General features: G+C 38.9%; 1 protein-coding gene and 1 non-coding gene across 5 annotated transcripts; one reads left to right on the forward strand and one right to left on the reverse strand.

Annotated features, from left to right (window-relative positions):
• Positions 1 to 75: 75 nt before the first annotated feature.
• Positions 76 to 3523, reverse strand: LOC150030251 (high mobility group B protein 1-like). Of its 4 annotated transcripts, none has more exons than XM_090309908.1 (8): positions 3138 to 3523; positions 2205 to 2301; positions 1837 to 1965; positions 1677 to 1734; positions 1536 to 1580; positions 1075 to 1155; positions 908 to 982; positions 76 to 426 (listed from the first exon to the last, which is right to left on the reverse strand). In XM_090309908.1, the coding sequence occupies exons 2-8, from the start codon at positions 2270 to 2272 to the stop codon at positions 367 to 369; spliced, it is 516 nt and encodes a 171-aa protein (XP_090166034.1). In that variant the 5' UTR covers positions 2273 to 2301; positions 3138 to 3523; the 3' UTR covers positions 76 to 366. The 4 variants fall into 4 exon arrangements, with proteins under 4 accessions (XP_090166034.1, XP_090166036.1, XP_090166037.1 ...); XM_090309910.1 differs by having other exon boundaries at positions 2205 to 2288; positions 3138 to 3509; XM_090309911.1 differs by having other exon boundaries at positions 2205 to 2288; positions 2965 to 3139.
• A 12753-nt stretch (positions 3524 to 16276) lies between these two features.
• On the forward strand, positions 16277 to 16379 carry LOC120074864 (small nucleolar RNA R71). The gene has a single exon (XR_005481141.1). It is a non-coding gene; the product is annotated as a small nucleolar RNA R71 (small nucleolar RNA).
• Positions 16380 to 19534: the final 3155 nt, after the last annotated feature.

Raw genomic sequence — 19534 nt, forward strand, 5'->3', positions numbered from 1 at the left:
TCAGATGATTCTCTCTAAAAGTTAAAAATAAATGCATGCAATTCTTCAACTAAAAAAACAAGAGTAGAGGCAAACTTTATTTACAGCTTTCAAAAGATGTAATTGATAATTTTATAACGGTTAACAAAAGAAGGCCAAAACACCCAAAGATTTTAACAATGTATATGAGAAGCGATGCGGAGCGGAGGAGACCATTTAAACAAGTAAACATATTACGGGAGTGGCATACGACACTTTATCATGTTTGCACACAAATTACAAAATTAACAGGAGCACCCAAGTACCAAAAATATGAACATACATGACCTAGTCCCTCCCTCTGCCAGCTGGGTTGGCCATTACAAACGTCAGAAAGTTTATTTCAATTTAGTCATCGTCTTCGTCTTCGTCTTCATCATCATCCTCATCATCATCTTCTTGATGCTCCTGCAGATATACGTAAAAATTGACACTTGATTTTGATAAAAAGTTTCACAGTAGGGATTAAATTGTTACAAGTTATAAAGTATAAGGATGAAATTGTAATGAACTAAATCGTTACCAACTAAAATTCATGAACTTGATTTTGATAAAAAGTTTCACAGTAGGGATTAAATTGTTACAAGTTATAAAGTATAAGGATGAAATTGTAATGAACTAAATCGTTACCAAATAAAATTCATGAACTAAATTGTTACTTTCATGAATGCATTCAATGACCAAAAGTGTTTTTTAACCTATAATTTTTGTTATTTCCAACTTCAAACAATCAGCAGGCTCTTATAAAATAAAATATGCACACGCAAAACAGCAGAAAGGCATCTTATTTGGCTTACTATGAACGGAAATGCATACAGTCCAAGAACAAGCATTGAAGCATTTCCTTATTATGATAAATAATAATAATACTAATAATAATAATAAATACCTCCTCACTGGCTTCATCCTCGTCATTCACTTCAGATTTTGACCTCTCTGATTCTTCGTCATCTGCCGCGCTGGCCTATATTCCCAAACAAAAAGGGTTTGCAAGCACTTTAAGTTTGTAGTCATGGCTTATAAATTTGGTTGATACACAAAAAACAGAGCACCTACCTTCTTGCTGTCATATGCCTTCATAAGCTTTTCATATTCAGCCTTCCTCTTAGCTGCCCTGGCTTCATATGGTGCTTTTTCCTTTTAAACCATTAAGAAGTTATTAAATAAAAGAAACCCAACAAGTAAAGAACTGTTCGAGAAAAAAAAGGTACATGGTTAATGAGGAATATTGCTCAATTGTAAGAAAATATCGATACAGAGGCAGAAAAATTATTCCAGCCCAACAAAACAAAACCTAAAGGAAGAAAAAAACACACAAACTTGATAGTCAATATGGGGCTGCAGCGACACTAATCCAAAGGCAATATAAAGTTTTCAAGATTTGGCAGCAACACAGATGTCACACCTCTAGAAACAGAGTTCTTCATCAACATCATACATACATGCAGTAAAAAAGGAAAATGACTCGAGGATTCTAAGCCTGCTTCCAATTTTATGTGATGCAGAACAGTACTTACGGCATGACTCAAGGATTTCCACTTCTCTCCTCCAGCTTTTCCAACCTGCAGGAGTGGAGACAATGTTAACAATTTACTCTATATTTGCATTGCCAATTGGCAATTATGTAAATCTTTTGAACAATTTCACAGATCACATACTGCAGATACTGCCTTCACATTAGGATTTTCCCTTTTGTACTCCTTTCTGAACTCCTCGCTGTTATACAAAATTTAAACAAATAAGAGAATTTTCTTCCTTGAGGAAATCAAACAAATAGTTTTTCACCTGAAGACAAAACGTTAAAGAACAAATACGAACAGGAAAACAAAGAAAGCACTTGGAGGCCTCTTAGGTTTGTTGGGATCTTTCTTGGCCTTCAAATCTTTCTTCGTTGGTCGATTGACACCCTTGTCAGCTTTGACGGCAGCCTTCCGCTTCCCAACCTTTCTGAAAAGAATAGAGATATTTATGATCCGTCACTACAAAATTCCTGTAAACGCTGTATACACATCACCAAGTATGTGGATATTAGACATCAATAGAACTCAAAAACTTGCTGGAAATTCGATACTCCAAAAACAGATGCCAACAATGGATCACAGACAAGTATAACCAAACAATCTACGAAGTTTTATCAGACCAATAACATGAGAGAAATGTAGTGGAACAATAGGCAAAAAAACTACCTATCATCCACTGGCTTCAACGCTTCTTTGGACACCCTTGATGTTCCCTTACCCTTGGAGCCCTTCATTATGCAAGGCAAATACCTGTACAAAATAACTACTCGTTGAGCAGCAGTATAACGATACAGCGAGTTAGTACAACTCCAATAGTTTAAAAAACAACAATCTACATGCATGAGAATCAGTACAAGAACAATTTGAGCCAACTAAGAAGGAGCAGTACCTCAAACAGTACAGGAATCGATAAGACAAGATTTCTAACATAAAAGTACATGCCAAAGGGGCAGAAATGCAGTGAAAGCAACCTCTAGAAACCGTTCTTACAAAAGTCAAAGGAACACTAACTCTATATGATACGCAACGACTGATGAACATCCAGAAACAAACAAAAGTGAATAGTAATAATATACATATTCTTAAACATATTTGACCTTAACGAGACAAGAAGCCCTAGATTTCAATTATAAAAGCCATCTCTAAAATTGACGAACTAATAATCAACCAGCTACAGATAATTCACAGCAGAAAACTACATCCAATAAAGCAAAAAAAGTCTCAGTCGATTACGCATGAAAAACCATCTGTTTAAATCGCTAACAGAGCATTAGACTGAAAAATAAACCTAAAATGTAACTGAACTAACACAACTTAATTCTTCAACTCCTACTACTACTTCTTTCTTCAGTTTACTCTTCCATTGAAGTTGTTAAACAACGCCAGTACTAAATAATAAGATGATAAACAAACCAAAACGCCTTACGTATAGCTCAAAAAGCGATGATTCTCCACAGAATTAGAAGAAGAAAAAACGCAAGAAATTAGGTTACAACCGATGATAATTTTGCAGGAAAAACGTACAGAATTAGATTAAAAGTAAAACGAACAAGTAGAAACAAAGAAGATAAGCGATCTAGAAAGGAGAGAATCGATTACCTTCGAGGAACTAAGCCGTCCGATCCTAAAGGAATCGGAAAAGAAAGAACAGAATCAATACCGGAGATTTTTCGAAGACTCAGAGAGAGAGTAGAAGGAGAGAAGAATTCAAAAGAAGTGAGGTTGAATAATTCGAACCTAGGGAGGAGAAGGGAATTGATTAGAGCAACCGGAACTACCGGTAACACTTGCTACTGTTGCCGCCACACGAGCCCCGAAAAGAGCGACCTTTTACTGGGAATAGCCAGTAACCGATATTTTAATTATTTTAATAAAATTTTCAAGGGAAAAAAAAAATAGGAAGAATATATGAATACGATCGGAAAGGAATTATCTTTTGGGTTTTGTGGAAATGATCATTGCCGCCAAAGCGATCCCATACAGACAGTGACAAACAGAGATATTATTACAAATTATAAATCTGTGGCACGTACGTTCCAACTTCTCACACGTGTGGGATTTGGGCCTTCGGTCCACTGACCTTCCCTGGTTTCACACGTGTAAGATTTTGGACGCACGGCCCAGGTGACGTCATCTTTTCCGGGTCTCTAGGGCCATCATAGTCAATAGCCCATCACACATGCTTTTTTTAATTTTTCTTTTCTTTTTTAAAAATCAATTTATGCCTCTTAATTCGAAACTTGAATCAATTAAAATTTAAACCATAGTTAAATTTTCGTTCTAAAATGGTTAATGTATGATTCACATAATTATTTTAAATACATTGATTAACGTAATATTAAAATAAAATGTTGGAGAAAAATTGAAAATAGAGAATTTCATTAATAAAAATGATTTTTTCATCTTCTCTAGCACTTTTACTTTTTCTTGCTTTATTAAGAAGAATTATGCAGTAGTTTTTCTTGTTACTTTCATAGGATTTTAGGATCTTAGGAAATTCTTTTATTTACTTGTTGTTTTTGTATTTTGAATTTGGTTAATAGTACTTAAAAAATATGTAAATCATTATAATAAATAGGGAGGAAATAAACTTAATTTGTTTAAAAATAAAAGTAAAAACAGAAAAACAAAATGATTACCAAACGAGATCTTAATTATTAATTTAAAATTTTAATTGATTCAACTTGTAAATTAGTTTGTTTTCCTATATTATAGATTACATTTTTTAAGATGGTCACAAAAGGCTAAAAGTAAATAACACTTTTAGTCCGTAAAGTTTGAGATTAGTGGATATTTAACCCTAAAAGTTTCAAATGGATAATTTAGCCCATTTAAGTTTAGAAAATAATTCCAAAAGATTCTAAACTGATCGAGAAGTTAGTGGGACATTGTTGAGTTGACAATTTTAAATGACTCGGTTATATTTTTACATTATGTGGCACTTATTTTCTTTCTTATCTCCTTCCTTTTCCTCTCTCCTTCCTCTTTTATTCTCTTCTCTCGTCCACTTTTTTTTTTTTTTTTGTTAATCAATTAACGGTCAGTTTAACATATCGACTATTTATATTTTCAACTTCAATAATTAAAGTGTTACTTTTGTAGATAGCAAGAACAAAATAAAACGTTAATCTTAGAAACTAAAAGCATATTTTACCACCACATTAAATATGTATTAATCTCTAATGTCTGATTGTTTTTCAATATAATCTCTATTAAAATGTTTAAACTTTAACAACGTTTTCTATTTAGCCTTTATCATGAGTGAATATCAAAATTGACTTAAGATTAACGATATAGAATAAATAAACTATTGATTCACAAAAGAAATGTATGTATATATTTTGGTTCACTGTCTTTATATGACATGGCCCGACTTGATGACAAATAATTAGGTAAGATGTTCATACTTTAAAATAATACTACGTACATTATCCTTTCCCATCTTTTGTTTAAATATAAATGTTTATGGTATAATGATAAATGATGGACTAAATCACGTACTAAAAAATGATGGACTAAATTATATTTATATGTATGAGTAAATCCATACAATTTTCTTTTTTTAAATAAAAATCAATAATTAATTTAAAGATTGGACTATCATCCTTGAATTTATAAATATGAACTCCCCCTAACTATAGTTGTCCCTGACTATAATTAAGCAGTCAAGTTATTAACCATCTATCTTTCTTTTTGTTGATTCACATCCCACAATTTTTTCCTATTAATTATTTAATTTTGAAATAATTACCATATTAGTCTTTGAGATTTGAGTTAGAGTTTTATTTTATTCTCATATTTTTAAGCATTACATTTTTTTTCGAAGGGTCCAAAAAATACTCGAATACATATAATTTGTAGGGATATTAGAGTTGACGTAACATTTGTTTTCTGTACACTAAAATTGAAAATCCCAAAATCTTTCTGAAAGTGTACAAATGGAAGCTACACTAAAATGAAAGCTAAGAAAAGAGACTCTTTCGACGGCGAAAACAACCGTCGAAAAATACATCATTGGGAGAGAGACTGCCTCCCGACTACGTAAGGGTATTGTCGAGAGTACTCAATAACTCCCGATGCCTCACCATACTCGTCGGGAGTTGGAAACGAAGACCAATCTGGACGGGACGAACTCCCGACGGTTACGATAGCCCGTTGGAAGTTCCAATTTAAAACACCCAAATCGAACCTCCATTTTCATATTTGCTTTCTATTCGTTGCTATCGTGATTCGCTCTAGGAGTGTATTGTATAAAATAAAGTGGAAGAATAAGTTCTAAGTATAAGTGATGCGTTGATGCTGTGATGCGTTTAAGTATTTGTAACGCGTTGGTACGTTAGAGAAATGCAACAGAACGCACAACACTCCTTCTAATGACGTTCAAGTTTTCCTAAACCAGACCCAAGTATAAATCTAATTTAGGTTCCTGACAAGTCCAGGGTCGAACTCAGGGATTCAGTTAAATAAACGCAGACCTTGCGTTGTATCTATTGTAGGGGTTTTCCTAAATATATGAAGAGAAATGTGTTATTTACACTAGTGTTGTGCCTGTGCAAGATGATACAAAAGAGTTGAGTGGTGAGTGATGGATCATGCGAAAATGGAGTTTAATGTGAGTGGATGCATCGGCCTAAGATGAATGTACACAAACCAAAATGTAATGCGGATGAGATGGGATGATTTGCTTATCTTTTGTTTATGCGTTAGACTTTATTCAACACTTCTCAATGCGAATAACAAGAAAAACCTATCTCTATGATGCATGCGTCTAACACAGAATGCAATAGACACCAGTAAGTCTATCTCTAGCTGTACTAGGCGTCCTACTTGATGTAGCTTAGTTATTCTCTCGAATAATCTAAGTTAGATATGCTTTTACCAAGTGATCAAGTCGGCTTGAGCGTTTGAAATGAGGTTTTGCATAAAGTATGAATGCATTCAACATAAACAAGAAATAAACAATGGCAAAAATATGAATTTTATAAAGAAGCAAATTGTCTTTACAAAAGAAATATTCAATCAAATGAAACAAAAGTGATAAATGAGATGAAAGGAACTGAGTCAAGCCGCAGAGTACAATCTCTTGTATCTCTTTGGCTCAATTCTATTGTGTACAATCACTTGTATAGGAAGAGGACGAAGTGTCTTTCTCAAGCTTGGCTTCCTCCGCTCCCTGACCAGCGGTGGTAGTGGTTCTCAACCCTTCTGATCGTCTTGGCACCACAACACAGCTTAAACTGTGACTACACTAATTACAGAGAGTAAGGATCTTGATAATTTCTGAACTGAATAATTTTCTAACTCCGAAATCTGGAGGGACTTCATCTATTTATAGGTGTTGGTCATGTCCACTTGGTGAATGGGCAGCATTAAAGTCCATACCCTGGTCAGCATTAAAGTCCATGCCCTGGTCAGCCGTCTGACTCTCGGGAGCTTTTCAGACGCCGCCTGCTGCTTGGTAGCTTTTTAGACGCCACTTGCTGCAGGTGCCCATACTTGTAAGTGGTGATATGACACAATCAGCCTGGATCAATGAATCTTCTCTACGTTGAACTCCCTCCGACGCATGGCCCATGCGTTAGTGCTTTCCCTACGACACCTTCTTGATCATGCATTAGCTTTTTGTAAAGATCCTGCAATACAATGCGTTAGTGTCGTGATATTTAGTAATAAAACTTCTTTTGCATGAGTTTGCTAATGTTTGAATAAATCCATGCGTTTCTTCTAAAAATGAGGAGAATTTATCATTAAAAACCTTAGTTGTTCCAACTTAAGAGCAAAAATAACTTGTATTTCTACAAGTTATCACCACCCCAAATTTGAACAATGTTTGTCCTCAAGCATTCCAAAATAATTCTTTGTTATCTCCTTTGTCTTAGGTGGGCAGAGTTCGCCTCTCATCATATTCAGTCATAAGTTGGAGACAAGAGTTTGGAAAATGCAACTCAGATTGACTCTTTTCTTAAAAGGACTAATGTTCAGTTTCAGATGCAGCAGGCCTTTTATCAACAACTTCTTTCGTTTCTCAAAACATTCTCGTTTTTTCTAAACCAGCAATGCGTTAGATGTTCTTTTTAAGATAAATGCCTGATAAAAAGAAAAAAAATTATGAATTCACTTACCCATGCATTGTTCCAGGTATCCCATTTTCGTTTTGGCTTGCCCCCACGGGTGTCATGTGAGCATCCAACTACGGGTGATAACCCTTCACAACTAAACTCATATCTAATATTCATGCGTTTCAAGATATATTTTCTTCAGACTAGATAGAGGAGTTCTATGGGACACGTTGGTCTAAGAAATTTAACTTCGATTTGGCTTGCCCCTACGGGTGTCATGCGAGCATCCAACTACGGCTAAGTTCCTTTTCCAACTTAACTCATGCCATTTTAAGGTTTTTTTCTTTTGAAGTAATGACAGAGGAGTTGCGTTTAACATTTTTCTTATTTTTTTTGTTCCCTTTTCTTTATGATGTAATCGTTTGATGCGTCTTAACTCAGATTTTCCTCATCCCCAAATTTAGAGATGAGCTATACTCATCCCAAATTTGGAGACGAGCTAAATCCTCATTGCTAAAAGAGAGACAAAATTTCAAAAAGGCTTTGAGAGTCCAAAAATAGTTTAAGACTTGAAGCTTGCACGCGTTAGAAAGTAAACTTAGTCTTTTTAGAGAAGTTCAGGCCTTGTTGATTTTCCTAACGCTTACTCTATACTTATAGATTTCATATAATTGATATCATTAAGGTAAGGAAATGCACAAGACTTAGAAAATATCTAAAGAACAAAAATAAAGTATGCTAAGGTCAAACGCAAGGAACAAAATGATAGGAATTTCTCATTTTCATAGATTCACATGAAGCAAACAAACAAAGTCAAGCAAATACAAAAGAACATCAATTAAATCAAAATAAAAAATTAACCCAACACCCCAAAACTCTACTGTGCTGGCGTGTCATCTTTGCGTTCTTCTCCAGGGTCTTCATGCATAAAGCGCATAGGGTTTTTAAGATGGGTAGGCAGTGGAGGCAGAGCAAGCATTCCAACGAAGACTTGATTGATGTACTGCATTGTGTAAACGAATTGGTCTTGCATCCGTCTTGTTTGCTGCCTTAGATAATCCCTTAGAACCTGGTTCTGTTGCTGAAGACCTTCGATGGACGCGACCAGTGGTCTGAGCTGATCACTGATAAAAGTTTTCAACTCTTCTAAATCGCTGTGTTGAGGTGGTGTTGGTTCTTCACTTCTTCCAACTAGGTCTTCAAAATTTGCTGTGTTGCTCGATCTTAACCCAGTTGGTTCAAAGATTATTGGAGGAGGCACAAAATTGGGAGTTGGACTTGGTGGGGGCGAAGGAAGAGAATAAGGGATGTCTTGATCCATATGAGTTGGTTCTTGATGCGTTTGATCAAGACTCCCTTCTGGCGAGGCTAATGGCGAGTCATGGATAGTAAGGTTGAGGCTTGGGCGCGCTTCTTCTTCCGTAAATTCAAGCTCTGCTTCATATTCTTCATGCTCTGAAGTTTCATCGCTGTGTTCAACAATCTGGACGCGTCTTCTTTTGGGGGTGTGTTTGGATGATCGAGGTTTGGCTGCCACTTCTTTGACAGGTAAGGTAGGTTGATGCGGCGAACCACTAAGTAGACGCCTTACTAACTTGATATCTATCAAACCATCAATTTGTTCATAATCATCTCCTAGAGGGATGCCCTCGCGTTCACAAAATGCACAGATCAACCATGGGAAGTATAATTGTCCTCGCGGTTTGGTCTTGATGGCCTTGATCTGATCCCTTATTATTCTTTCGATGTCTAAAGGAATGCATTGTATGATACAATAGGTAGCCAGGATGCGTTCCTTTGACAGTGTTTCATCATGCATTGTAGGCATGATGCTTCTTTTGATCAGGTAGTACCATAGGTTCGCGTCTGGAGTTAAGTTCCTGGAGGCTAGCATCTTTGCTCTGTTTCTAAATGTTTACCACTTGCTTCCAGGTTTGGCTACCGTCCTTAACGCATCTTCCAATTGACTTGCCGTTGGCTGCTCCAAGATGCGATTACCTTCCATGTCCGGATTTCTATCAATGTTGAACACTTCGTTGATCTTGTAGGTTGAGAAGCACACTAATACCCCATCAAAAAAGGATGTGTTATTCTCCATGTCAAACTCGCTGTTGTAGAACATGCAGACAAGGTTGGGCCAAATACGTGTGTGCCCAACGCAGAACTAACTCCACCCTAATGCATTTATTGTTTATGTTATGTATATAGGCAGTGGGTGGCGCTCGGGAAAGAAGCCCTTTTCTACAAGTATATCACTGAATTGACGCTTTCTTCCCGAGGTCTTCTTAGGTAATGCGTCGGTTACCTTACGTTTTCCTGCTGCGTGCTCTTTGGCTTCCCATGCCAGTTCTCTCAATTCATTCTCCAATTCCCTTTGGAGAGCCGTCTTCCTTCGCCCTTACCTTACGGGCTGGTAGTCTTCCAAGTTCTTCTCTAGTGCGTCGTGCCTTGAGCAACTCCCATGCGTTGCATCCTCAGGACCGGATGCTGATTGCTCATCTTCTTCCTCCAATATTAATTTCTTTTTCCTTTTCACTCTCTTTGATTTTAAAGGCCCTTCATTCGCGTCGGTTTGGCGTGATTGAGATGCGTCTGGGCCAATTCTCCCATCTTCTTCTTCTCCATCTTCTTCTCTATCTTCTTCTTCTTCTAATTCTACCTCTAGCATCATAGCGTATCGCTTCGCTTTGTCCAACTCAAGTGATGCGTTAGGTGGGTCAGAACGCATCACTTGATTTTCCTCTTGGCCTTGATTGAGGCTTGCCAAAATGGCTCAAAATACTTCCTACTCGTCCAGTCGAGCCAATTCAACCAACTCTTCAGGGTTATGCTTTGACGCAGGACTGTCAGAGGGGGGGTATGGGTGGAGTAAATGTAGGGGTGCCTACTGGGGTATGAGGCATCCCAGGGGAGGATATGACGATGGGCGAATGTAGTGGTTGGCTAGATGCGTCTGAGTCGACTGAGTAGATGGTTGCTAAGGGTTGGATTGAAAGTGGAGGCGGTGGACGCACGGCTGGAGATGGGGTGTTGTGAAGGTAGGTTGGAAGTGGGTCATGCGTTGCACCCATCGGGGTTATGTTAGGAATGAATGGTGGTGGGGCAAGCTTGGTGTAAAGCTTAGTGGCAGCAGTGGATGACAGATGCTGCCTCGGTTTTGAAGGTTTTTTGGGCTTTGACTTATGGGTAATTTTGGGTTTTGGTTGAGAGGTCTCGGCCGGAAGAGTAGCGATGGCTTTGGAGGTTTTGGAAGGGAGTTTTGTGGGTGTTGTGGTAGGCTTCGACGGCCTTTGGAAGGAAGAGGAGGTTGCTCTGTCGTGCGTAGGTTTGGATTGGATAGAGGGTTTGGAGGTTTTTTTAGGGCTCCGGGGAGGCGAAAGCGAAATAGACGAGGAAGAGTAGGAACTTACCAGCGAGTTGTTTCCAAAGCACATGGTCTGGTTCTGACTATCTGAAGCAGACGACATTGTGGCCGGAGATAAGCTTGAGCAGATCGGAGATGAGGGAAACGGAGAGGCTAGGTTTTTTTTTTTTTCTTTTTAGTTTCAGAGAGCTCGAGAGGAAAATGAGGAGGAAGAAAAAAATGAACCGTTCGATCGTTTTATAGGCTGAGAGAGGGTTAGTGGGTTGACATCAGGTGGCGCCTGACGTCTGTAATAAATGTGAAGCTGAAGGGACGTCTTGGGTTTCTAAGCAATCGAGTGCTTTTGTATTCTCGAGACGCGTCCCTTCAACTGGGCCATGCGTTAGACTTGAGTCTAATGCGTCCGTTATTCCCAACTCGATTATACATAACTTTTGTTAAAAAGAAAACCAGTAAAATTTCTAACTTATAAAGGCAGAAACAAAGAACATCAAACTTGAAAACATAGGCCAACAAGCAAACCAACAAACTCAAACGCATTATAAAATACAGAATGCAAAAAGACAAGGATAGAGGAAGCGTCCCTGGAATATATGGTGATGCAAACGCAGGGATGCTCCAACGCGGGCCTCAGCTGGCTTCGCGTAGTGCGAGAGATGACTTTTGACGTTCCAGTCCATCTTCAAAGTATGGCTTTACTCTTTGGCCATTTACTTTGAACGCGTTGGTGTTATCTTCTCGTGTTAATTCCACTGCTCCATATGGAATATTTTCTTAATGATAAAGGGTCCTGACCACTTGGATTTTAACTTCCCTAGAAACAAACGCAGACGTAAATTGAACAATAGAACTTTTTGCCCAACAACAAGTTCTTTCTTACTGATGCGTTGGTCATGCCAATGCTTTGTCTTCTCTTTGTATAGCTTGTTGTTCTCATACACGTTCAATCGCCACTCCTTGAGCTCATTGAGCTAGAGTTTGCGTTAAGCGCCCGCAGCGTCCAAGTTCATATTTAGCTTCTTAACTACCCAAAACGCCTTGTGCTCCAACTCTAAAGGTAAGTGACAAGCTTTTCCAAATACAAGAGAGTATGGAGACATACTTATAGGGGTCTTGTAAGCAGTCCTGTAAGCCCAGAACGCTTCATCCAGTCTCTGTGCCCAGTCCTTCCGCGTTACATTGATAACTTTCTCCATGATTGATTTGATTTCTTGATTGGATACTTCCGCTTGACTGTTTGTTTATGGGTGGTAGGCAGTAGCGATCTTGTGCCTAACATTATATTTTGCAAGTAATTTAGAAATGATGCGATTAATGAAGTGCGTACCTTCGTCGCTTATCAGGGCTCTTGGCATTCCAAATCACGTGAAAATATGCCTGGTAAGAAACTTGGAAACAGTGGACGCATCATTCTTAGCACAGGCTACTACTTTTACCCATTTTAACACATAGTCTATTGTAAGCAGGATATACTGTTGGCCACAGGACAAGGGAAAAAGTCCCATAAAATCAATACCCCAAACATCAAACAGCTCAACTTTGAGAATATTGTTCAAGGGCATTGCGTCCCTTGAAGAAATATTCCCGGTGCATTGGCAGGGATCACAATTACGAACAAACTCCCTCGCGTCTTTGAAGAGGGTGGGCCAGAAGTATCCGCTCTGAAGAATCTTCGCAGCGGTTCTCTGCCCACCGAAATGCCCTCCGTAAGGAGACTCATGACACTCAACTAAAATGCGTTGTGTCTCCTCCTCCGGAACGCATCGATGCATTATAGAGTTAGGGCCTTGCTTATATAGAAACGGTTCATCCCAAAAATAAAACTTGCTGTCATGTATTAACTATTTCTTTTGCTGAGAGTTGAAGTTCCCAGGGAATTGCTTGGTAGTCAAATAATTGACGATGTCTGCATACCAAGGTTGCCTGCCTTCAACTCTGAACAGGCATTCATCGGGGAATGCGTCCTTGATTTCACTTTCTTGATCTTGCATTTCTTAATGTTCTAGCTTGGACAGGTGGTCAGCCACTTGGTTTTCGGTTCTCTTTCTGTCCTGAATATCTATATCGAATTCCTGTAGCAGTAGCACCCATCTTATCAATCTTGACTTCGCGTCCTTTTTACTCATTAGGAATTTTATGGCTGAGTGATCGGTATATATGATGGCTGACACACCAACTAGGTAGGATCTAAACTTTTCAATACTAAACACTATAGCCAACATTTCTTTTTCAGTGGTGGTGTAGTGTTCCTGAGAATCATTCAGAGTTTTGGACGTGTAAAAGATGGGATGTATCAAATTTCCCTTCTTCTGCCATAACATTGTTCCAACTACCACATCACTCGCGTCGCATATGAGAATAAAACGCTGCATCTAATTTGGTGCTATCAATACCGGGGCTGTCGTCAACACATATTTCAAGGTTTCAAACGCGTCAGTGTAGTCTTCATTAAAATCATAGGGTCGGTTCGCCTCTAGTAATGCGCTCAGTGGTCGCGCAATTTAAGAGAATCCTCTAACGAACCTTTTATAGAAGCCAACATGCCCTAGAAAATTCTTAAATCTTTAACATTCGATGGTGGTGGAAGTTTTGCTATGACATCTATCTTGGCTTCGTCTACTTCCAGACCAGCCTTGGATACTTTTGGCCTAAGACAATTCCTTTAGTCACCACGAAGTGACATTTTTCCCAATTCAGTACAAGGTTTGTTTCCTCGCATCGATCGAGGACGACCTCCAAATTATCTAGGCATGAGTGGAATGAGTCTCCAAATACTGGGAAATTGTCCATGAAGACTTCAACGGTCTTTTCTAAGAAGTCGAAGAAGATAGCCATCATACACCTTTGAAATTTCCCCGGTGCGTTACACAGCCCAAAGGGCATGCGTCTGAATACAAATGTTTCAAAGGGACAGGTGAATGTTGTCTTCTCCTGATCTTCTAAATCAATCAAAATCTGGTTATAACCAGAGTATCCCTCAAGAAAGCAATAAAATTCTTTGCCCGCAAGTCTGTCAAGCATTTGATCAATGAAAGGAAGGGGAAAGGGGTCTTTCTTAGTTGCTGCATTGAGCTTCCTGTAATCCATATAGATTCGCCAGCCCGTGACAGTCTTCAAAGGTATGAGTTCATTATTACTGTTGACTATCATAGTCGTTCCCCTTTTCTTAGGAACGCATTGGATTGGACTTACCCAACTATTATCGGATATAGGATAAATAACTCCCGCGTCCAACCATTTTAAAATTTCCTTCTTGACCACTTCCTTCATTATGGGGTTCAGCCTTCTTTGAGGCTCGATTGACCCCGACTTCCCTTCTTCCAGCCTAATCTTATGCATGCAATAAGATGGACTAATGCCATGGATATCCGCAAGCGTCCAGCCTATTGCACACTTATGCTTTTTCAGCATCTGCAAGAGAGATTGCTCGTTAGGCTCTGTAAAATTTGCGGAAATGATCACAGGTAAAGTGTTGTTAGTTCCAAGGAATGCGTATTTCAGGTGACTAGGTAATTGTTTTAACTTGAGTTCTGGTGGTTCCTCAAGTGATGGACGCGTTGGTTTTGTCTGCCACTTACTCAGACTTGGTGGCTCTGATTCTTTCAAGTTCTCCAACGCGAGGACTTCACATACATGGGTCTCTTCTTCAGGTAACTCAATACTGTTTAGTTGACAATCTTCACTATCTGGGAATTTCAATGCGTTGAGCACATTGAACTTCACCTTTTGATTATCTACGCGTATAGTTAATTCTCCTTTATGCACGTCAATTAAAACTTTCCCAGTAGCTAAGAAGGGGCGTCCAAGGATAATTGGTACCTCCCTATCTGCTTCATAGTCTAAGATAATAAAGTTTGCTGGGAATATGAAGTTGTAAACCTTTACCAGAACGTCTTCAATCTTTCCTTCTGGGTACTTAATTGTTCTGTCAGCAAGCTGAAGAGTAACAGAAGTAGGTTGTGCTTCGCCAATTCCCAGTTTTTTAAAAATTGAGAGTGGCATGAGATTAATGCTAGCTCCCAAATCGCACAACGCATGACCCATATCCAATCCTCCTATCGAGCAAGGAACTGTGAAGCTCCCAGGGTCCTTCTACTTCTTTGGTAGACTGTTGCTTATTAACGCGTTGCACTCCTGCGTTAGCGCGATTACTTTCTTCTCACTGACTCTTCTTTTCTTCGTCAAAATGTCCTTAAAAAATTTGACATATGTTGGCATCTGCTCCAAGGCCTCTATAAGTGGAATGTTGATATGCAACTGCCTTAGGAGCTCAAGAAAGTGCTTGAATTGTTGTTCATCATTCTTCTTCATCAGACGTCTAGGGAATGGTGCGTTCAGCGGCACTTCAAGCTTTCCCGCATTAGACGTATTGGGTTCTAAATGGCTTATAGTCTCAGGCGTTCTTTCTTCTTGATCCATTGAACATGTGATACGTTCTTTCGAAGGACTGCTATTTCTTGGATTCATTCTTTCTTTAAGAGATTTTCTACTTCGCAATGTCACCGCGTGACATTGCTCCTTCCCATTGTTGTTCCTAGGTGTTTCAATATTGCTAGGTAGAACTTCAGGTTGCTTGCTTTTCAACTCGCTCGCTATCTGCCCTACCTGGATTTCCGGTTTCTGATAGATGACGCCTGGCTTTTCAACAACGCGTCATTCTGGGCCATGTACTTCTTCAACAGGTTCTCAAGTGGAGATCTTGAGCTCAACGCCTGTCCTCCTCTATTAAAGGGCTGTTGATGTGACTGATGCGTTTGTTGAAATGCAGGCGGTAGTACACTCCTTTGCTGTTGGTTTGCCCCTGGGTGGTGCTCCTGATGATTTTCTCCCGTCCAAGAAAAATTTGGATTGTTTCTCCATCCAGGATTATATGTATTGGAAAATGGGTTGTTTTTAATGAAACATACTGACTGAGGATTCTGTGGGCAATCCGCATAGGAGTGAGGATCTCTACAGCCCACACAGCTAACCATGGGCTACCCAAACGCCTCTATCTGATTCACCTTCTGCTGATTTGATGCGTTTCCTAGCATTATGTTCTGTAAAAGGCTGGTCATCTAGCCACTTGAGCAGAAAGTGTGGCTATTGCGTTGGAATCGATAGAATTAACGTTCTGATATCTCTTCTTCCTGTTAGCTCTTCCATCATACGTATCGTCCACCCATTCCATGTTGTGCTTAGCAATGCGGTCTAATATCTCTTTAGCCTCAGTGTAAAATTTGCCCAAAAGTCCACCAGCCGCTGTTGCGTCTGCCGCCATCTGCGATGCCCTATTCAATCCTCCATAAAACGTCTCCATTTGGATAGTTAGTGGTAGTCCATGGTTCGGGCAATTTTTGACCAGTCCCTTAAAACGCTCCCATGCGGCTCTTAAGGTCTCAGCTTTCTCTTGTTCAAAGTTTATAATCTCTTGATGCCTCCTCGCGTTGGTGGTAGGTGGGAAGTATTTTTGCATAAATTTTTCCACCAACTTCTCCCAGGTGGTGATTTCACCAGGCTCTAGTGAGTTCACCCATTGTTTTGCGTCATCACGCAAAGAATAGGGGAACAAATAGAGCCTGATCGCCTCTGGGGTGATTCCAGGAATCACAAATGAATTACACGTTTCCAGGAAATGCTTCATGTAGGTGTGAAGATCTTCACCACGACTAACCACAAATTGTCCAGCAATCTGGAGCATTTGGAGCATTACAGATTTCATCTTGAACTTGGTCCCGTCTGACGTTAGGTAGATGATTCCTGGAGAGAAATCATACAGTACAAGGGACATGTACTCTCTCATAGGACGCGTGCTGCTATTCGCCATTAGGATTGGATTCTGTGCAGCATGAGCTAGTTGCTGATTTGCCTGTTCTTCTGCCATTTCTCGTTGCATGATCTGTTGTCTGAGAAATTGCTGCCTCAACCTTCGACGACGATTAGATCGGTTCCTACACTGAAAGGTCCTTTCAATCTCGGGGTCGTATCTAAATTCAGGCGTGTTGTCCATACTCATAAACGTTCATAAGCTTAGGATTAGCTTGTAATACTCCTTCGACCGAAGTGTACCTACAACAAATACAAACGAAATTTCTGGTTAGTCTTGTTTCTGAATCCCCAACAACGGTGCCAAAAACTTGTTCGTTGCTATCATGATTCACTATAGGAGTGTATTGTATAAAATAAAGTGGAAAAATAAGTTCTAAGTATAAGTGATACCTGTGATGCGTTTAAGTATTTGTAACGCGTTGGTGTGTTAGAGAAATGCAACAGAACACACAACACTCCTTCTAATGACGTTCAAGTTTTCCTAAACTAGACCCAAGTATAAATCTAATTTAGGTTCCTGGCAAGTTCAGGGTCAAACTTAGGGATTCAGTTAAACAAACGCAAACCTTGCGTTGTATCTAAAATATATGAAGAGAAATGTGTTATTTACCCTAGGTGTTGTGCCTGTACAAAATGATACTAAAGAGTTGAGTGGTGAGTGATGGATCATGCGAAAATGGAGTTTAATGTGAGTGGATGCGTCGGTTTAAGATGAATGTACACAAACCAGAATGTAATGCGGATGAGATGGGATGATTTACTTATCTTTTGTTTATGTTTTAGACTTTATTCAACACTTCTCAATGTGAATAACAAGCAAAACCTATCTCTAGGATGCATGCGTCTAACACAGAATGCAATAGACACCAGTAAGTCTATCTCTAGTTGTACTAGGCGTCCTACTTGATGCAGCTTAGCTATTCTCTCAAATAATCTAAGTTAGAGATGCTTTTACCAAGTGATCAAGTCGGCTTGAGCGTTTGAAATGAGGTTTTGCATAAAGTATGAATGCATTCAACATAAACAAGAAATAAACAATGGCAAAATTGTGATGGATCAAATATATGAATTTTATAAAGAAGCAAATTGTCTTTACAAAAGCAATATTCAATCAAATGAAACGAAAGTGATAAATGAGATGAAAGGAACTGAGTCAAGCAACATAGTACAATCTCTTATATCTCTTTGGCTCAATTCTGTTGTGTACAATCACTTGTATAGAAAGAGGACGAAATGTCTTTCTCAAGCTTGGCTTCCTCCGCTCCCTGACCGGTGGTGGTGGTGGTTCTCAACCCTTCTGATCGTCTTGGTACCACAGCACAACTTAAACTATGACTACACTAATTACAGAGAGTAAGGATCTTGATAATTTCTGAACTGAATAATTTTCTAACTCCGAACTCTGGAGGGACTTCATCTATTTATAGGCGTTGGTCATGTCCACTTGGTGAATGGGCAACATTAAAGTCCATACCTTAGTCAGCATTAAAGTCCATGCCCTGGTCAGCCGCCTGGTTCTCGGGAGCTTTTCAGACGCCGCCTGCTGCAGGTGCCCATACTTGCAAGTGGTGATGTGACACAATCAGCCTGGATCAATGAATCTTCTTTACGTTGAACTCTCTCCGATGCATGGCCCATGCGTTATAGCTTTCCTTGTGGCACCTTCTTGATTATGTGTTAGCTTTTTGTAAAGATCCTGCAATACAATGCATTAATGCTGCGATATTTAGTAATAAAAACGTCTTTTGCATAAGTTTGCAAATGTTTGAATAAATCCATGCGTTTTTTCTAAATATGAGGAGAATTTATCATTAAAAACCTTAGTTGTTCCAACTTAAGAGCAAAAATAACTTGTATTTTTACAAGTTATCACTTTCTTCCATTCTTCTAACCCCAGCACACAGAACAGAAACCCCCAAATCAAACTAGCTGATTTCGATTTTCGTTCGTCCATTCTTCCATCGTCCATCGTCGTTCGTCCTTCAATCGTCCGTTCGTCCATCGAACCAACCATTCATCCGCATCGTCCATCTGCCAAATCGAACCAGTCATTTGTCTGTCATCCGTCACCGTTCGTCCATTGTCTGTCGTTCGTCGTTCGTCGTTCGTCATCTGTTCGTCCTTCAATCTTCAAGGTAGTTGGTCGTCGTCCATTGGGAACTACTTTTGATGAGTTAAACTTTTCCTCTTAGAGTTGTTTGTTGCATATATTACATTTTATATCTTTAGTGTTATGTTTCATATCTATCATAATAGATGTTTAGTACCATAAATTTCACATAATTAGGAAATTCTTTTCAATTAACTTTTGATAATTCATTGATTATATGGACATAAATGTTAAAACTTTGGTAATAAATGAATTGATTCCTTTGCAAGAACAAAAAGTATGTAAACAAATAAATAGATTGATTTCTACATGAAGAGTTTTGTAAACTAATTTAGCATTAATCTTCTTTCGGCATCGAATCTGGTGGATAGGTTTGTAGGATGAAAGGGTAATGAAAGGAAATAATAAATGGGATGGGTCATACTTGTTTGGTTGGGGGTTTTTCTTATAAAGTTGTAATATTACCTCAACCTTATAGTTGTGAATGACTTTGGACTCATGATCCATAGCACACACAAAAAAAAAAGTATTTTGAGGGTAATGTAGTAATTTATCGTTCATTGAAATATTTTGATTTACCAAAGAGGCATATATACAAAGGCTTTTGAATGATCTTTATATTTTCTATAACGTGTTCTCTATATCTCTATCTCTT

Source organism: Benincasa hispida, unplaced genomic scaffold, assembly GCF_027475165.1.
Source record: "Benincasa hispida cultivar pf3 unplaced genomic scaffold, pf3_genome.v1.1 HicScf398, whole genome shotgun sequence".
NCBI classification, from domain to species: domain Eukaryota; kingdom Viridiplantae; phylum Streptophyta; class Magnoliopsida; order Cucurbitales; family Cucurbitaceae; genus Benincasa; species Benincasa hispida.